A 20,027-nucleotide genomic window follows, 5' to 3' on the forward strand; every position below is an offset into this window, starting at 1 on the left:
TACAATCTCAGCCAAACTTGCTTCATTGTGTAGCTATTTGAATCGAGTAATTTACAACTCAGTAAATTACCAGGCATTTTTTCCATTATCTGTGATATCCTAGGTTTTTTCACATTAATCAATTAGAGGTTTAGTGCAAAAAAAGTAGATAAAGATGAAGTGTGCGTGTAGGTCAATCAGTCATCATATGCATCAAATGAAGTTCTTTGGGTAATGACAGAATGAACTGAATGAATGTGACCCTCATCCTCAATAATACAAAGCCCTCCGGACAGAGTCAGGTCACTACAGACACAAGATATTGCAAAGAATTACAGGAAGTACTTCTTTACCATTTAACAGAATTTTAAAAAGTGCTAGGATGCTGTACAATCCTTAGTTGATTGTCATTATGTACATCACTATGTATACATTTTAAAATTAAATTTCCCGAAAAACATGGAAGTAAAATTAACGGTATACACATAGAAGGTCCTTTACAGTTTTCCAACAAAATCCCAAGAATGCAGAAGTGAATCATTCCCATCACTAGCGCTTATACATCTTATACATCAGGATGCTCCGACGTCCTCGATATCTTCAAAAGCCATGGATTCAGCATTCATCTTCAACTTCTCTGATTGGTGGAATCAGGCTGCTAGTGGATTTGTACTGATTTACTTGATTGGCCATGTGAGTGCTCATGGGCTTGATTTGAATGTTCCTTGGGTAGGCATTGTCTGGTTCATCTGTAAACCATTTCTTTTCTGTGAGACAGTCAGGCAAGAGAGAGGCAGAGAGGATGAAAAGGACAGTATTAGTATACAATACTAGCACAGCTGACCTTTCAAAAACCAGACAGAGTGAAAATAAATGTTGGTCCACCTATTTCTCTTGTAAGCCAGGGTAATTTACAGTCAGCTCCAGAGTAGGCACCCATGGTAAATATGTTTAATAAACCACAGAGACTAAAATGTCTTTGTGGTTTATTAAATTAATTTTACACTAAAAAAATGAAATTAATATAATTTTAATTGGTTTCATTAATTCCAAGAAATAAAACAAAAATGAGCTAAATTAGTCAAATACCATTTGTGAGGTCAGGCACTGATGTTGGATGAGAAGACCTGACTTGCAATTAATGTTCCAATTTATCCCAAATGTGTTTCACAGGGTTAAGATCAGGGCTCTTTGAGTTCCTCCACATCTAAACAATATGTCTGTACACCTTACTTTGAGCACATGCTAAACAGAAAACAGCCCACACCAAACTGTTGCTACTAAGTTAAGTTGGAAACGTAATTTATTTTATATAATTGATTTCAGACAGATGTTAGAAATGGAGATGGCTGAAGCACCTGAACTTAACCACAATAGGATTTTCACAGCCCTTGGTAGAAAACTTTTTTTAAATTTTGTGCTTTTTCTCCCAACTTTTTAGCATGTGCAATTGCCCGATAGCGTCACACTTCCTCTCCACTAATGCCGACCCCGCTCAGATTTGAGGAGAACAAAGCTAACCCACGCCCCCTCTGACACGTGGCCAGCAGCCGTATTTTGTCACACTAGGCGAGTGCATGAATGGGAATCAGCCTTGTGTATGGAGAGACACACCCTGATCCGCACTCTTTCCCCGCCTCTTTGCAGGTGCCATCAATCAGCCAGCAGAGGTCGTAGTGCATCAGTTACGAGAAGTCCCTATCTGGTTTAATACCCCACCCCTATATGAACAACAGGCCAATCGTTGATCATGTGGCCGCTCAGCCCAAACGGATGGCAGAGCTGAGATTCAATACAATGTAGCGTGTGTTTTTACCGCTGCACCACCTGAGCGATGAAAACATACTTTTTTGTATAGGCATTCTTCATTTTAGAGTTTGTTACCAAAAATCACTATTTTTGTCTGACCATAGAACCTGGTTCCAGTTAAAGTCCACTAGTGTCTATAGAACCTCTGGTTATTTTGATTTTGGTTACATAAGAAGGCTTTCCTCTGACATTAGTTGCGTTAGTTTGTTAACACAGAAGGGAATGTTAACTGTACATTTAGCAACTTCACAAACCCCAAAATGCTACCATCCTGTCCAAATCTTTCACAGTGGTTCTTAAAAATTTACCATGAGTAAGAGTAAAATACACTGTCCAATTTTATGAAGTTTTATGAGGGGCTCGGGTTTTCTAAAATAATAAGGTTTTTGCAGTATAAAGACATTGCATGGTTTAAAAAGTTCAACTCAGATCTGTTCATTTTTATTAGTGTATTTTCTAATCTTTTCTTTGAATGACTAAAAGATTACTGAAGTAATTATACTCAGTTCAGATTCATAATATTTTCAGTGAGCGATTAAGCTCATGTACCACACTAACCTTTTTTACCCATTTTACCAGGGTGCCAGTATTCTGGAGATGACATGTAAAAGCACTTCTAGACTTTAAACATCACACTTCATCACACACAGACTAAAAGAACAAGGTCAATCATGCTATATTTATTAACACAGTGAGGTCAAGTTTGAATTAAAGTTGAACAGTTTAATCTTCCTCTGACCTAGGCAAAACTGCTAAATGAGACACGGCATGCCACATTACAGAGGACTTAAGCAAGTTGTGTGGATGAATTTCTGTCCTCATCCAGCTCAAGTTTCCAGTGGCTGTGCCATTTTCTAGTACTCAAACTCTAACTCTGTCTTGAACGTGAAAAGTGCTGCAGGCTCAACAATGTCATCCAGCGAAGGCCTGCAGGCTAGAGTGTCACAGCACAGGCGTTTGATGTGAGTGGAGTTCTGCCTGCGGTGGTGCAACGAGTCATCCACCTCGCTCTATTCCCCCGAGTTCACCACTGATACTGGCTCTCATATCTCCCTGAGACATCCTCCGGCATGCCAAGAGTTAAGAAAATCAATTTCTCAGGGACTGGCCTTCTCATCAGCTTTTCCTTTTATACTTTTGATGAGATTTCTGCCAAGAGGTGAGCACTTAACTTTCCTGGTTTGGATGTTAAAGTTATGACTGAGCCAACCCAGATTTCTGACTAGTTTTGCAGTTTGTTACATAAAGTGGAGGAAGCCTAGTCAATCTGGTGTATCAACCCTGTTATTATCCATCCAAACTCAGATCATCAGACTGTATAGAAACAATGTGACAACACAGAGATATTTTACACAGTTCAGCAAAGAAAGAAAACCTTATAGTACAAAACGAAAGAGAAATCAAAAAGAAGTGGTTCAGTTCCAGAGAAATTGATCAGATGAACTCAGGTATATAGGTAAAAAGGTTGGGCAGGATGATCAACCACATGCAGTGCTAAGGTGATCCTAAGCATGACAAGTTAAGCAAGAGCTGTAGTCATTTGCTTCCGTAGTGAAAGCAAAAGTGAAATGTAGGCATGAATTATTAAGTAAAAATCAACATATTCTCTCATTCCAGTGCCCCACACAGACAAAATCATGAGTAAATATCTCACAACAGGTTCTATATCATGCAGAATCAGTAGCTTGCATACCTTGGCCCATTCTATTCATCCTTGTTGCACTTTAGAGAAAGAAGTGGGCTAAGTAAGTTTTACAGTTCTCAAGTTAGAAAACATGTCTAACACAGGATTACTGACAAGACCAAATCCTTTATATGATGCGTTAAGTGTCAGGAAATAATTCACCTTTAGTAGGTTTGGTTGTAAAAAATCAGTTTTTACAGGTAATTTTAGGATATAAAGCATAGTTTTGTATAAAACTACTCTAAATGGCATCTAACATTATATACAAATGGCTAAAAGTACACGATATGGACAAAATTACCTAAAGGTAAAAATCCCATTCTAAATTCAAAGACATTCATATGGAGCGCAGGGTCAGCCATTGTACAGCACCCCCGGAGCCAGGTTGAGCGCCTTGCTTAAGGACCCAACAGTGGCTGCATGACCTACAACATTGCTAATAATAACCCAATGGCCTACTTGGCTACCACTGTCCCTATATGTTTGTCCCAATACTTTTGTCCATACAGAGTATGTTAACACCCCTTCTTATTATTAAGCTTTTTTTAGTTGCAGCTTTTGATAAGAAATGTAGAAAAAGAAATGGCTGAACTGTTCCAACAAACAATTAATGTTTACATACATTGGTGTGGCTTAAACACCTAAACTCAATAACAAGGAGTGTGTCTACACACTTTTAGCCATATAGTGTACACATAAAACAGTGCCTGTCACCGTACTGCCTGTCACCTTAGGCTAAAAGGCCATTACTGCACTTCCTACACCAAAATAATAGTCTAAATTGCTGTGTAAATATTTTTGACCTATAAAAAACCCACAACAAAGTAAAGTAACTATTAGTCCATGAACATTTTTTAAATGAGGAAAAATGTTTTCCAATAATTGGCACGAAAATAACATAAAATTATGTTTAAGGTGTCTATGCACTTGGTTACATTCATGACAGCAAACGGTAATTTATCTTCACACAAGATTCCTCAGTTCACAAGGTTATATCGAACACAGTCATAGACAATTTAGTGTCTCCAATTTACCTCACTTGCATGTTTTTGGACTGTGGGAGGAAACCGGAGCTCCCGGAGTAAACCCACGCAGACACGGGGAGAACATGCAAACTCCACACAGAAAGGACCAAGACCGCCCCACCTGGGGATCAAACCCAGGACCTTCTTGCTGTGAGGTGACAGTGCTACCCACTTAGCCACCGTGCCGCCCCTATGCACTCGTAAGGGACATTGATGTGCTGAAATGCTATAGTACATGCCCGACACAGCACGCCAGTTATTTATTGTTTTGCCAGTTATTTACATTATATTATGGACAAACATTTTGCGATACTGACTAAGAATGCTTGGATGGCCAAATGTATGGTGTTTTAAAATTAAAAAAAATTCTGTTCATATGTTAATTTGTTTATTATTGGTCATTAATGGTATAAATGAACATTAATGCTCCTATGTTAGCAAGGTCGTCATTTTAGTTCTTAAAATCTAGTAAAACCAAACACAATATCTTACCAGCTGTACAATTATAGTACCAAAGTCAACACTACAAAACACATAGCTTACAAAAACTACAACAGTCATGCAACTGAAGCTCACACACACACGAGTAAAAGGACAACAAGTAATGAACTTATTGGGTCTGTCTGTACTATTATAAACTGACATTAGGACGCAAGTATGTCAGAAAACAGAAGAGTTATAAAAAGCTATTCACTCAACAGTTAAACCACAGGAAGTATTTGTATATTTAATATACAAAAAACAGAGCACAACCACACCACCATAAACTATTCCTAATACACCATATAGGAATATGTACTTTCTGGAAATTATTTTAAATCAATATTATATTGTAAATAATAAAATAAATAAATAAACTGTTAAAAAGCTTATGTTCATACGATGCTGGCATACTTCTGAATTGTTAAAATAATATAAAAAAGTGTGGCTGAGATGAAGCAATGTACTAATGGGACTATAATGTAGGTAAACAAGAGTCACGTGCACATCACCACAGAGCAAATGCACAAACATGACAAGCAGTGCTGGATACAAACAACAATACACAATCGTTCTGCACAACATTTCTTAAACAACAGCAGTCAACAAGCTCATACACATACACAGAGAGCACACAAACACAGTAAAAGAGGAAAACTACAGTAGATTTCTGGGGCGGGGGGGGGGGGGTCTTACTTGTGTTTTTCTCTGGATTCTCTGGCCTTGCTGCTGCGGTTCGGCCGATTGGTTGCAGGGATGGAGTGAACTGAGGAGCTCTTCTTGCTGGATGAGTGTGAGGAATGAGATGAGTGGGACAGACTGGTTCGTGACTGGCCCGCGTTGTGGTCAAACTGCATTAAGCAGAAGATCAGGTCTGTGGGGACCAGCTCAAACTCATAAGGTGGGTTGGTGATGACGTATCTGTGAAGGTAGCAACACATCAGATTTTTGGTGAAAAATGCATGATAAATTTTAAGTGACTCAATTTATACACAATGGTCACTTTTGTTTTTCAAGGCATGAATTAAAGGTCAAATAAACTGTACTTATCAAGGTCATACACCGATCAATCATAACATTAAAACCACCTCCATGTTTCTACACTCACTGTCCCATATAGAAGCACTTCTAGGTTCTACAATTACTGACTGTAGTCCATCTGTTTCTCTGCGTGCTTTGTTAGCCCCCTTTCATGCTGTTCTTCAATGGTTAGGACACCCACAGGACCACCACAGAGAGGTATTATTTGGGTGGAGGATCATTCTCAGCACTGCAGTGACACTGACATGGTGGTGGTGTGTTAGTGTGTGTTGTGCTGGTATGAGTGGATATGACACAGCAATGCTGATGGAGTTTTTAAACACCTCACTGTCACTGCTGGACTGAGAATAGTCCACCAACCAAAAATATATCCAGCCAACAGCACCCCGTGGGCAGAGTCCTGTGACCACTGATAAGAGTCTAGAAGATGACCAACTCAAACAGCAGTAATAGATGAGCGATCGTCTCTGACTTTACATCTACAAGGTGGACCAACTAGGTAGAAGCGTTTAATTAAGTGGACAATGAGTGGACACAGTATTTACAAAAACTCCAGCAGTGCTGCTGTGTCTGATCCACTCCTACCAGCACAACACACACTAACACACCACCACCATGTCAGTGTCACTGCAGAGCTGAGAATGATCCACCACTTAAATAATACCTGCTCTGTGGTGGTCCTGAGGGGGTCCTGACCATTGAAGAACAGCATGAAAGGGGGCTAACAAAGCATGCAGAGTAACAGATGGACTACAGTCAGTAATTGTAGAACTACAAAGTGCTCCTATATGGTAAGTGGAGCTGATAAAATGGACAGTGAGTGTAGAAACAAGGAGGTGGTTTTAATGTTATGGCTGATCGGTGTAAGTGGAACTATAGTAGGCTAATTACAGGATAATAATGGTAATATAGAAAATGTTTTTCTTTACACTTTGCTGAGTTCAGACCTGTTTATGATCTTAGTCAAAGCTATTATGAAATTCCTGACAGCTCACCTTTTGGTGCACTGGCTTGGTGTGCTTAGGTGTGCATCTCTTAATCTATATATTCCAAAGCACAGCATGTTGTATGTTTTTAATGCTTTACAAAATAAGTCACCATAACAACCACCTTCCTAAAAGACACAAAGAAAAGAAGTTAGGATTCTGGCCAGATAAAAGGACAGTTTGAAATGACTAATTTGACTAAAAATAACTATGTATTAATGTATAGAAATTGCTATAAGCAGGCTCAACATGAAGATTGAAAAAAAGACAATGTCAACCACAGACATTTCTTGAAGTCTACTACAGTTCCTCAGCTGATAAAAATACTGTTACTTTCTAAGACAGCTTTATTTTTCCACCTGCAAATACTTTATACAGGTCTCCTCTGCATACACAGCATGTTCAGTTTACATTGTTGGGCAGCGTAGGTATCGGACAGGAGGGCTCGTGCTGTTGAGAAAAGTGACAAAATCTGTCAGGTCTTTTAAAGAATTCACTTACCCCCAAGTCTGCAAAGGGGCCATCATATAGGGCGAGCTGTGCCACGCGACACCTGTCCCTGTTAGCTAGCGTCTGTGGCGTGCTGTAGCCTCCACGTAGAGCATTCTCCTCAGCCAGCAGTGCCTCCAGCTCCGGCGTGGCCCCTCCTGTCACCAGCGTCCGGATCAGTGTCAGGATATTATCGTTGAAGTACGTCTGCCGGGATGAGGTAAGGGATACAGACAGAAACACCATTAGAGTCATGGCGAAAGACAGCAAGGTTTTTCAAGCCATTCTTAGCCTTGTTATCTAGACCCTGAGCTGTCTCTTCACATTGCACTCCCCATGACGGAAAGAGACACAGCAATGCAATTAGACCAGCTGTTGTTGTTATTGTTTTTTTTTTCTTATCCTCTACCGCATTCATTTGATCACCAGCCATGCTTACACACAGTATTACTAGAAAGCTGCTCTTGTATCAATTATCATTACAAGAACTAATTATCTTTATGGATCTCAGAATGCACTCAGTGGGTGGACTCCTGCATCCAGATGTACACTCAGGACTTCATGTACACATATTATTTGTGTATTATACCACATTAACAAAGAACAGCTTAACCAAAAACCAAGATTTAGTAAAGAGATGTAAATTAAGGCTTATCTGATTACAATCATAACACAAATTGAATAATGAATGTGTCAATTTGTGTTGTAAACTGTGTAATATTGAGTAGCAGAGCAGTGGTAGCTTAGTGGTTAAGGCACTGGAATAATAATTGAAAGGTCAATAATTGGATCCCACCATGGCCATAGTGTCACTAAGCAAGGCCCTTAACCCTCAATTGCTTGCACTGTATTCAGTCACAATTGTAAATCGCTTTAAATTACAGCACCTATAAAATACCTGAAATGTATGTAAATAAAGTGAGACGGGTGCATTGTGTCCACTCAGTTTTGAAATGCTGCTGCTATGTGCATACCAAAATGTCTTTTTCCTCCGCTGTGACAACACTGAGCTTTTAGATCGCAACTGGCGCCCATCATTGCTTCCATTTCTGGCTGTCGTAGTTGTAGCAGTTGAGTACTAAGCTTTCTTTAGCGACAACTGGCAACTTGCGGTAAGCCATGTCTACTGTGTTTTCTATTCCTGCAGTGGGACGGCCAAGTTGACCACGCTGACTCTGATGCTGGTGTAATTGGTGTCTGAGGTCTGGATTCCAAGGTTGCTTATCGAATGTCAAAAATTTTAATCTCTAACCTATGCGCTAAGGTGGGATACTGCACCCCTAAATCTAGTGCATTAAGCATCTTCAGGGGAGTGTACTCTTTCCCAGGGCCACGGGTATGTGGCACCCCATGGTCACCCATGCTTTACTGTGGCTTGTGTCTTCTGGAGAGCATACTCTTTCCCTGGGAAGATTAGCCCATTTCTTTGCAGCTTTGGTTTTTTCCTGTTTTCTGCCACTCCAGCCTGCCCGTCATGCTTCTGTCATGCTGGCAGCTTGGTCATTGCATCTTCTCTTTTGGTTGTGTGTATCCCACTTCTGACACCAATGTAGCGTTGGCTATTTTCCACAAAAACCATCATTTGTCATTTCAATGCTTTGGCAATACTAAAATGCTCATGCTAATAAAGCTCTTTGAATTTAACCGAATTGAACTGAGTGAGAAAGATTGGCACCAGCCTAAGCAGTAGGGGGTGGGATTCAAACTGTGTACTAGAGTGACACCTCTCCAGGCCCCTGACAGCACAATTCAGCTGAATGATAGATGAGAGCTGTCTATTAGCCAGCCTCACCTTTGTACAGAGTGGAACACACTTGAAGGCTGCTTTGTTCTAACTTCACTCAAAGTGAAAGGCACAAGAATTAAGCCATCATGTGGATAAGGGGGGTAGCAACGGTTGTAGGTAAGGAGGAAAAAAGTGGCGAACGAGAGAATAAAAGAGCAAAACCTCTCTCATTTTTTATAGAAGATGACATTGTTTGGAGATTAAAGCTTTTGGACCTCAGATGAGCCCACCTGTTTGTCAAGGTGTATCATTAAAGAGAATTCCAGCACTTACCTTGCTAAAAAATCTCTTGAAAGTTCATTACGTTATATGAAAAGTGTTGGCAACAACTTCCTTTTTGATGTCACTGAATTTGACAGTACTGTGTGATCAATGTGGCATTTCATTTACAAACCTCTGCCTACCAGTAACGCTCAAGTCCTACTTCTGAACGAAGAACAGCACAGCCTGAGGTATTCTGTTTTCGTAACACTTTCTTTTTTCAGAAGATTAGCTTTTACTGATCAAAACACAGCCTCATGTAACTCATGAGAAAATGAAACTGCTTAATTCAATTCCACATTCAAATATTTAACTTATTTCACTTAAAAAAACTAATATTCATGGTTGGTAAAAATCACATTTCTTATTATTTCTTTCAGGAGGTGGCAAAGTGATGCAGCTGGTATAGTGGGTGCCAAGTAGCAACATGGGTCATGAAAACCTTAGTTTAATCTTTTAAACTTTGGTCCCTGTCTAAGGCAAATTATTTTTTCCTATATTATATTTCCTGTATGGGTTGTAATAGGCATTTTGGTGCCATCCCATCTCCCAAAACAAGCAAATGTGCAACGGAGTTGATTATGCCTCACCACTGAGGCACCAAGCGTAGCTCTGCACCTTCAAAAATAAAGTAAAAAACGAATGTTTTGGATAGTTAGGTAGAACACCAAAGTAGAACAATACTGTGGCTTAAAAGACACACACAAAAAGTGTAATGGGAAAATAAAAGTAGTGGCCAAAATAAAAAGGAGAACACAAAATATGTGCAGCCCACAACTAAGAGAGTGGAAAGAAAAGGGATAGCACAGAAAAAAAGCGTGTTGGCCTTAAATACCAGCAAAAAAGCTGAACTGGTCCAGGCTCTGCAGCACATTTTCAAGTGAATAGCAGGTTCCCAACAGAGGAGCCAGCAAATCTGTGAGAAACACTTCCACCTGAAGTGAATTAACACTCAACAAGGCACAGGTGACTGTTAGGTAGGAGGAACTGATACATCAGTTATCTCCACCACCGGCCCCCTTGCCAGCCAAACTTGGGAAGGCAGAGGAACAGGATTCCATAACCAAGCCCAGCTGCCAATCTCCACAAAAGGTGGGCTCCAAACAAAAAGGTCAACTGATAGGTATGGATGGGTGAAACACATTATCAGTCTGATACCTGTAAGAGATATGACTTGTTAGCTGGTTCTAACACAAAATTAAGTGAATGTCAGATACTGGTGTCAATAGCTGTACATTTCCAATTGATGGATAGACAGGACCCAAATCATTTATGCACTGTTGTTGATAGAGACATGTTTTAGCAAAAATAATCAATGACACCAGATTTAAACTGGTTGCAGCTTAATTGTAAGACAATGTAACTGAATTGACTACAACTATTCATTAATGTGAATGACTATATACCATATGATATACTATAGAAAATAAGACCTAAAACATGAAATGTTAAGTCAAATTATAACTGCTTACACAGACATTCTGATTACACTGCTGCATGACGAAAATCGGCTGGACAGAATTTGCAATACTGTCATATAAATAAAACACGTTCACGCTGCAATATTTAAAGCTATGTATTACTATGGGCTGTTTAACTATGGGCTGTTTTTTGACGTCTCATTATATTGCAATGTGTTAGCCTCAGGTATTTGTGATTAATATAAAGCATCTTCACATGACACTAAGTCTGGGCATGACTAAATGTAGAGCTTCATCTTACATGAAAAGATCAATATGAAACTCACAGCGCTCATAAGTGAGTCGAGCACGCTGACAGCGAAAGCCGTCCCACAGGCGAAGGGCTGAGTTAGATATAACTCGGTGTCCGGATCATCGTCGTCATCTTGGTCCAAGAACTGAACATTTGAGTCGTTCACTGTGGCACAGAAACACACCATTATAAATCATGCACAATGCAATAAGGTCTAAAGCGTCTAACAATCAAACAAACAATTGCTTTGGTCAATTATTTTTAATCATTTAAAATGTTGAAACTCGAGTATAATTAGCAACCTACATTTAAAACGTGGTAAAGAAATACTTTTATACACCATGTACAGATACAGGTACCTAGCTTTGCAAGGACATGTAAGGAACACATACTGTACTGTGTGACACAAAAGTCTTGGACTTTCAATGATTTCTGTTCATTTTCCTATGACTATTTTCAGCTTTCTGAAATAAAACTGTTAATTCATAAGTTAATTAAGTGGGTGTTTTAAAATTACATTGGGAAGAAAAAGGCTCCGGCTCTTAGCAACACTCTTCAGACTAGCTTTATGGTGCCGGGTTTGGGGCAGGGCTTCTGCTCTCTAAGCTCTCAGTGATGTACAGTCACACTGAAAAAGCGGCAGATATTAATAAAATTTCAAAATTGGATGAGCACATGTCCCTTACAAAGCTAATTTAAAATTTGGACAGTAGAAAACGTCAACTAAAACAGACAGCAATAATTTGTAAATTTAATCAAAAACAACAATACAAAGATATGTAGTGTTTTGACCCATTGTTACAAAAACGTTTAACAGTCTTAGTTAGCCATTGTTGTCTTGCACTTCTTAATGCACCACACTTTTTTCATTGGAGGCAGGCAGGCCAGTTTAGCACCTGCACTCTCGTACTATAAAGTCATGATGTTGTAAGACATGCAGAATGTGCCCTGGCTTTCAAACAAGGCAGAATATGTACCTCTAAAATGCATATGTACCCCTTAGCAGTAATGGTACCTTCACTTTGTAGAAATGTGTTGTAGGCATTAAATGAGAAATTAGGGTATATTTACAAAACTTGACACATCCAATAGGTTAAAACATTAAATGCTCCTTCTTTATTCTGTTTGGAACTGGAAAAAAAAAAGTTCATATATGTCTGTTTTTATTGCATTTTACCTACTGTCCCAACTAATATAGAATTGGGTTTGTAAACTTTTACTGCATAACTTTTAACTGCATACATCAAAATGTAAAACTGATGCAAGTGAATATTGTTTAGGAACAAAATTAACGATGAAGATAAACAAACATGCTCTGCATCATTCAGTCTGTAAAAAAATTAAATTAACAAAATACACAGGACAAAACATATATTTGGAGTACTGCAATATCTTAAATAAATATACCATGAATAATGTGAAAAGTTTGAAGTGCAATCATTAAATGCATAATACCCAAAACTGTGTGCATATGCTTTGTATAATATAAGCATAAATCAAAATGAATAGTATAAGCAGTGGGAGAAAATTGCTACTCCAGAAATTCCAGCATAATCTAATTGTTTAATTCTTTTAAATCACAAAAGCAAACACTATTATTCAGCAACCATTTTTCAAACTTTTGTTTAGTTCGCGGGTGTCTACAGGGGCCGTCAGGTTAAATGTAATAGTTTTGAGAAGTTGTAATCGTGTTATTTTTTTCTTTCAGCTGATCATGTATTTTAGGGTAGTCACAGCGTATTCGGTCTGCATACCAGACCGAGCAAAGTTTTTACGTCAGTTTTTACACCCTTCCTGACTCAATCCTAATATTGCACAAATATAAAAAATAACTTTAAGAGAATTTAACAATGACCTAACCCATAGACACCCTGGTTTGGCAAACAGTGGTGAATCTTTGTAGCCAGTGTTGGCAAACTAGCCCTAAAAGTATCTTCTATTTAAATCCAGCTTTATACAAATTTTTGTATTGATTAGGACCAGTTCCAAAAAAATAAAAATAACCAAAATAAAATGCTTGAAGGAAGGTTTAATCTGGCTTTTTTTTTTAAACATGATTTTTTTTCCCAACTTCCTGTGAGCCATGAAAGAGAAACGTCAGTCTTTTAGACAGACTGCTGATGAAAAAGAGCCTGGGCTAGAGAAATGAACTTCAGGGAGATGCTATGAAAAAAGCCACAAGCACAGACTAGCGTGATCAAGGACCTAGTGATGCTCTGAGAGTGGGGGAAAAAAAAAGCACGAAAAGTAAGTCCAAAACAAGATAGTCAATTTGAACCAGAACTGAGAATAAAAATGTGTTGAAAGTGATGCCATGGGAGCAGACCACATCTGCAGCCAGGGAAATCAAGACAAGCCGATGAAGGAGGTACAGCATCAGTGCAGCAGAGGACAAGGGCACAGCTTACCCAGTTCTGTTATCATTTGTATGTTGGTTCCACTCTTTTTTTCCTGACTGAATGGAACCAAAGGCAGTAGTTTGCCAGGCTTCGCTAATGATGATAAAACAATGTAGGGGGAGATTGTTACTGAAACAAGTAAAGCAGCATAAATGAGAGTATCATATCAACAGTGGGATTATAAATCCAAAGGTGGAAGAGCCTGCGTGAGTGAGATATCAGCAATCTGTTACTAACTGGTAAACCAAGCATGCCTCCGTGATGTGTGCTAGACTGGAAAGGCAGTTGTTTAAACAACAAACAGCTGATGGGATTAACAAAGAAACAGCTCAAATATTAGTTCAGTTTCTGAGGTTTTTTTTTTGCCATCTCCTACATGGGCCTCTGGAACCCCTCATGGGCGATATCTGATTTCTCTGGCCTTAAGGGGCCACTGGAATGTAAATGTGTGTAGTGTTTGATGCTTCTTGTCTTGCAGGAGTTTCACTGAAGTGCACTGTAATTGGGTCAGCAGAGAGTTAGAGTGGCGGGTCCCGTGTGCTTTAGTGCCCTGTGCGATCTGAAACTTTCATGAGTCCTTGTGTCCTGGGAATACTGCCACCGTTATTGTTATTAATGAATAGACCCATGTTATGAGATGCCTTTTGCCTCTATGCATGTGCAGCTATTCTCATGCATTAGTAGACACAGCTAAGCACCTGTCTGTCTTTGACCTATTTTGTTGTACATTTTAGAAAAGCATACATGAACATCACAAAGACTCAAAACAGCACTTGGACAACATCATGACAAATGTCTTACTGTTAAATGTTAGTTCAGACTGTAATCACACTCAAACGTTACATGATGGCAATATGATTACACTCGTTGCTTACCTAGTTCAGTTATAATTGGGATGTTGGATCCAGTGGTGATGGACGCCTGACGAACCAAGCCATGCACTGGACTATTGTCTGGAGATGATCTGTCCATTCCGGGTGGTGTAAAACCTAAAAAACAGAGATAGGGCATAAATCAATCTGTGATATAGTTCTTAAATGTTTTTAGCAAGATTTTAAAATGCATTTCAATTTGCGTTTTGGATTATAAAAAAAACACAGCCTCGTGTTCCTTTGTGCAGCCTGTGTTAAAGATATAGGACAGGAAGGACTGCAGTGCTTGTTTAAAACACAGCCGTATGTGTTCAGCTTTTAGGGGTCAGTTGAGACACATTGTGTGGCCTTCCATCAACTGCATGATATAAATTTTGGATGTGTTCATTTTGTTAACATGTATAGGTGAAGTGGATCCTTTTATGTGAAAACTCAGTTCTGAGCCATGAAACGTGAGCGCTGATGGCAAGACTGAATTCACATAGCTTTTTGCATTTCCCCAAGCTGACAAGTAAACACCTTAAATCAGTAATGCCATATGCATAATGCATTAGTCCTGTTTTGACATCCATCATTTAGTGCTGACTAAAGAATAAACAGCAAGCATCTAGTTTCTCCTTTTTTGTACAATAAAAAACATAACGCAGAAAATGATTCAGGTTGAAAAGTTTTAAAAGTAGTGCAGAATTCAGTGCACTCACAGAGACGCTCTTCAGCAAAGACAAGTGAGAGCAGGGAGAAGACACTAGCGTTTTCCCGAAATTTTAAACTGTGAACAAAATAACGCTTGCGTACCATGTTGACACATCACGTAAACAGTGACAATCCGAGTAAAGCTCCTTGCTCAGTATCTAAACAAAACCCAACGGGAGCTTTTTTTCGTAGTGTCTATAAAGTGTGACATTTAGTTTCCACAAAAGAGACAGGTAGGTACTACCAGATTTAACATTTTCACTTCTAAACATGAATCAGTGCTGCAAAATAATGCATCTTGTGCTGTAAGCATACAGCGTGGAGCTACATTATAAGTTGTTTTCCTGTAGGGGAACATAAAGTTTGGAGACTTTTTAAAATATAAAAAAAACAAAACAGGTTTATGGCATTAATTAATGCTGTGTAATAATTTTACATGGTAAAAACACAGCAATATATTTTAACATTCCAGTTAGGCAGTGAAATCTGTACACAATGCATTTATAAGCAATATTATTTTAGCTTAGATTATTATTTATTGGGATTTTAACGTCATGTTTTACACACTGTGGCTACATTTATGACAATTAATGGTTACACAAGATTCATCAGTTTAAGTTTAATGTCAAACACAGTCATAGACAATTTAGTATCTCCAATTCACCTGACTGCATGTCTTTGGACTGTGGAAGGAAACATGGGGAGACCACGCAAAGTCCCCACAGAAAGGACCCGAACCACTCCACCTGGGAAATTGAACCCAGGACCTTCTTGCTGTGAGGCGACAGTTCAAAGCCACTGTGCCACCCATTTTAGTTTAGATAACAAGTACACTCAATTTTTTATGTGCTTAAAAAAATACCTGTACATTTTTATTGTACATTTATGCAATTTTGTTTGACATTATTGTTTTAAATGGCTTAGAGGAAAGAAAAATAAAATTATGACATTGCAATATGTAGTCTTTTTAAAAATATGACTATTAATTTGACTATTCACTATTAATTATTTATTCACTGGCTGTTTTACCATCGCTTTATCCTATTAAGGGTCACGGTGGGTCTGATTCAGGCAGGAACGGCAGAAAACACCCAGGGACAGGTCGCCAGTCCATCACAGGGCAAACACACATTCACACATTTACCCACAAACAAACACACTCATACCTAGGGGGACTTTAGTACCTCCAATTAACCTGGCTGCATGTCTTATGATCGTGGGAGGAAACCAGAGCACCTGGAGAAAACCCACGCACACATGGGGAGAACATGCAAACTTCACAGAGAAAGGACTCCAGACTCTGCTCCACCTGGGAATCAAACCCAGGACCTTCTTTATGTGAGGCAATAGCAACACTATATCAGTTTATATTTACTGTTAGAAACAGAAGTTTCAGAATGTGCCTTTCCTGATGAGATACTATTACATTTAAGACACTGTTGTACCGTATGGCTTTTTTATGCAAAAATACACACTAAAGGTACAAAAAAAAAGTACCATTGAGGCAACCACCCTAGTGACAAAAAGGTACATTTTATTACCTCCATTTGGTAGACTGCTGTTTAAATGATTAAATATTGTAATAAAAAGCGTAACATGTATATTGCTTGAAAACATTTTTCTTATTCCCTTTTTAATTTTTAAAAAACAGAATACGTGTTCCATAATAGAAATGTAAACCCCCAGGCACTACTCATTTTGCACTTGTCTATACTTTCCCCCTGGTAATAAGCTTGCTGATTTAGTCATTTACACCTTCTTCAAACTGAACACCCTGCACTGAAAAACAGAGGTTTAGACAATATAGTCAGTAATAATGCAAACCTGTGGGACTGGGAAATAGATATCTGTATTCGATACTAAAATTACATCACTTTGTACCTTATTAAAACGATGTGTGTATAGAAAAACACTTTCTATATTTAGTGCTAATTGTATTATTAATTTAATGTTTGGCTAGCAAGTAAGGTAACTGACAGTGTTTTTAAATACTTTAAATACATGAATGTAATAATGTTTATTTATTTATTTAGTTAGATGTTTTATGCTGTGATTACACAATTTTTATATCAGTCTATAGCCCTTCTCAAGTGTTGTTTTAGTATGTTGTTTTTTTTAGATGTATTCTTTTAGACTTTCTATATTTAGTGCTAATTGTATTATAAATTTTATGTTTGGCCAGCAAGTAAGGTAACTGATCGTTATATCACTGGTTTCCTTGTTACATTTATGTATTTACAGTATTTGTAAACACTATGTACCTTTGGGTGGCAGCAGTCTAACACTTCATCACACCACTGTGGAGTGTTTAAAAGTGTGAGTTCGAATCTCAGCAGAGCCTCAAACACAATTAGCTGTGTTTGAGAGAGAGAAGGTTGGATGGGTTCTCTTGCTGCTACCGCTGCAATATGTGATCTCTAGGACTGGGCCGGGTGCCTGCGTACCCGTGTAGGAGGGGCATGTAGTGATACAGCTCACCTTACAAATAGAGGGTTGTGCAAGCAGCAGCGGATTCACAATCCAGAATTGGAAATGACTAGATTGGGAGATTGCGGGGGTAATAATAATAAAAAAAACTACAGTAAGTCCTCTGGTTACGGCGGACTCGACATACGGCATTTCGTGGTTACGTCGCCATCTCCCATACATTTATTAAGAGAGTCTTGTTCCATCATTCTGACGTACAGCGTTTGCGACATAAAAACAAAGTTCGTGCGGGAACTAGTTGGCGAGCGGAGCGGACGAATACGTCGTCACGCGGTGCTATATGAGGAAGACGGCGTTGTATGTGCTCCATGTGAGTGACGTAGGTGCTTATGTAGGTGTGTGGCAAAAACTTATGGCAAAAATCGCGTTACGTCGCGTCCGTAGGAACGGATCTCCGACGTAAGTCGAGGACCTACTGTACATAATTATGTGCTCAGGTAGCACAGCAATAAAACACGCTAGCAACTTGTTGGTTTGAATCTCAGCTCTGCTACCAGCAGGCTGGGCACCTACACAACACTGATTGGCTTAATGTTCAGGGAGGGTGCCGGAGGGGATTCCTCATAACCGATGCAATTATGACCTCTGCTGGCTGAGTGATGGCGCCTGCACAGAGACGAGGGATAATGTGATGAGGGTGTGTCTCTCCATACACAAAGCTGATCCACATATGAACTCGCCTCTTGCAAGGGAAAGATGCAGTCAGTATTACACACGTGTCTGAGGGGGAATCACTACTCTTCTCAGTCAACGTGGAGGTGAACATCAGTAGAGAGGAAACTTAATGTAATCGACTAGATTTGGAGAAAAAGTGGGGGGGGATGCAAAAAAACTACATACTTTTCATGCCACATGTTTGGGAAATGTATTATATAGAGCAATAATGACACATTGTCTTTCTGAGTCTGTTTCACAAACAAGTTGATAAATGTCTATAATCAGTCATGATGGGTCGACTGATTCTTTACAAATGAAAAGTCACTACTGTGTAACAAAAGCATTCTGCTCGTTTCACACAATTCTCTCAAACACTGTCATTTCATAGCTTTAGCCCCATCGTTCTCTGCGAAAGAGGGCTCCTCAATAACAGTTGAAATCTTAATTGTTGTATGCCAGCTTGTGTGGGCTGTGTAATTTGCGTAATGAAGAGCAGCTGAGGAAGTGGTGTTGCTGATTTGTACTGCCTGCTTAATGATGATGAATCCTGATGGGCACAAGAGGGTTACATGTTTATCTGAATGCATAAACAATCTGTTCAACTTAATTTGTTTGCAAACAAATCTGCCACAGCCCCAGTATTGGAGGCAAATAATGCTTGGTTTGCGGTGTGATATTTGGGAATTTTAGCAGTGCTTTGATTAGAACCACACACACATACACACACACAGCCACACACACAGCCAACAACGTATACAGAGGGAGGTGTAATTAATTAAGTGAACATAATAAATATAACAAACTGCAGAATGAGTGTTAAACAGTATTGTTCCACTTCTACCCCTTAACCATTAATCTTTTGTGCTTGTTAGTTAGTTCCCTTTACTATATTTAATATGTAATACTATTTTCTTAACGGCATGTGCTACAGTGTCCTATGCCACATTTGTACCTTGGGAATTAGCCTGCAGGACGCCGATGCTGTCATCAAACTGCATAGATTTGATGTTGAGTGATGCCAAGATACATTCCTTGTCTTGCAGTGAAGCATCGTCGATATTGTTCTGATTGGCTGACAGGATAACACACATGTCGCAGAGGTTGATGTTTACAGCCCTTAAATCAGCTCGACTTAACGGTGTGCCCTTCAGCAATGACAGAGAGAGACAAAGAGCGAGCAGATGAGAGAAGAAAAAATAATGTAAAACCATAAAAAAATAGGAATAAAGTTTATCATATCATCAAGCTTTTAAAAGACAGTGGTAGCTTAGAGGTTAAGGTAGTGGACTAGTAATCAGAATGCTGCCGATTCAAGCCTAAACACTGCCAAGTTTCCACATTGCCACTGTTGGGCCCCTGAGCAAGGCCCTTAACCCTCGATTGCTTAAACTGTATTCAGTCATGGGTGCTCAGGTGGCACAGCGGTAAAACACACGCTTGCGCACCAGAGCTGGGATCTTGAATACATCGTATCGAATCTCAGCTCTGCCATCCGGCTGGGCTGAGCGACCACATGAACAACGATTGGCCTAATGTTCATATAGGGGTGGGGTATTAAGCCGGATAGGGACTCCTTGTAACTGATGCACTACGACCTCTGCTGGCTGATTGGTGGCACCTGCACAGAGGCGGGGAAAGAGTGCGTTTATCAGGGTGTGTCTCTGTA

The 20,027-nt window shown here is 39.3% G+C and overlaps 1 protein-coding gene across 1 annotated transcript in view; it reads right to left on the reverse strand.

Moving 5' to 3' along the window:
• Positions 1 to 643: 643 nt before the first annotated feature.
• Positions 644 to 20,027, reverse strand: part of kcnma1a (potassium large conductance calcium-activated channel, subfamily M, alpha member 1a) — a 229,067-nt gene continuing 209,683 nt past the window's right edge. Inside the window, exons 22-28 of the mRNA XM_062996096.1 lie at positions 19,314 to 19,506; positions 14,528 to 14,641; positions 11,288 to 11,418; positions 7,506 to 7,700; positions 7,014 to 7,132; positions 5,674 to 5,898; positions 644 to 746 (exon numbers count right to left, since the gene is read on the reverse strand). Of these exons, the coding sequence (XP_062852166.1) occupies positions 725 to 746; positions 5,674 to 5,898; positions 7,014 to 7,132; positions 7,506 to 7,700; positions 11,288 to 11,418; positions 14,528 to 14,641; positions 19,314 to 19,506 (999 nt within the window). The 3' untranslated portion in view covers positions 644 to 724. The remainder of the gene's footprint in view (positions 747 to 5,673; positions 5,899 to 7,013; positions 7,133 to 7,505; positions 7,701 to 11,287; positions 11,419 to 14,527; positions 14,642 to 19,313; positions 19,507 to 20,027) is intronic.

This window comes from Trichomycterus rosablanca, chromosome 5 (genome assembly GCF_030014385.1).
Source record: "Trichomycterus rosablanca isolate fTriRos1 chromosome 5, fTriRos1.hap1, whole genome shotgun sequence".
Classification (NCBI taxonomy): Eukaryota; Metazoa; Chordata; class Actinopteri; order Siluriformes; family Trichomycteridae; genus Trichomycterus; species Trichomycterus rosablanca.